The sequence below is a fragment of the Etheostoma spectabile genome, chromosome 8 (assembly GCF_008692095.1).
Source record: "Etheostoma spectabile isolate EspeVRDwgs_2016 chromosome 8, UIUC_Espe_1.0, whole genome shotgun sequence".
NCBI lineage: Eukaryota > Metazoa > Chordata > Actinopteri > Perciformes > Percidae > Etheostoma > Etheostoma spectabile.
The window spans coordinates 16,299,905-16,300,634 of NC_045740.1; the positions used below are offsets into that span (position 1 = coordinate 16,299,905).

The following is a 730-nucleotide window of genomic DNA, read 5'->3' on the forward strand; positions in this document are numbered from 1 at the left end:
GTGGTCATATCCAGAATCATTTTCTGAATTGAGTCAGGAATACATGTTTATCACAGAAAATAAGGAAAGGCCATTGATTTTCCGGTGGACAAAATGTATATTTTTTTTCTTGTAAAAATTTGAAGTGGGTCAATTTGACCCGAATGCCATACAAGGGTTAAACATAAGTCAGTGATTAATGTCAGATTTGGTGCACGGGATACACTTACATTAGCCAACCTTTCAAGACGGGGAATGTTGATGGCAGAGTCAGATAGCGTGACCTGTTGATTAATCCTCATGACTTTCAGCGCATCCTCCAGGTCTCTTTTCACTTTTGACAGTTCATCCACTATGAGTACAGGAGGGATCGATTTCAGTGAAGCTGTGACCTCTGATGTACTGTATGACTGTACTGTATTGTAAAACCACAATACTAATCTAAACTACTATACTAAAAATACTAACTTTAAGTGTTATAGAATGGAACTGACTCAACTGTAAAAATGTCCATGTGAACTAGGGCTGCACGGTTACGGCCAAAATGATAATCACGATTATTTTGATCAATATTGAGATCACGATTAAGTATCATCATTATATTATTGTAGATTATTTGTTGATTTTAACCATAACAAATTGTATTGTATAAATAGCTATAAATAGTTATAGTTATAAATAGCCTATAGGCTGTTTAGCCTAAATAGCCTATAAGCTATTTATAACTGCTTTCACATCCATATTGTGCATC

At 34.8% G+C, this 730-nt stretch overlaps 1 protein-coding gene across 10 annotated transcripts in view; it reads right to left on the minus strand.

Moving 5' to 3' along the window:
* cep290 (centrosomal protein 290) overlaps positions 1-730 on the minus strand; it is a 40,888-nt gene that overhangs the window by 26,175 nt on the left and 13,983 nt on the right. For all 10 annotated transcript variants that reach the window (XM_032522869.1, XM_032522875.1, XM_032522870.1 and 7 more), the window contains one exon: positions 210-331. In XM_032522869.1, coding sequence (XP_032378760.1) covers positions 210-331 — 122 coding nt within the window. The remainder of the gene's footprint in view (positions 1-209; positions 332-730) is intronic.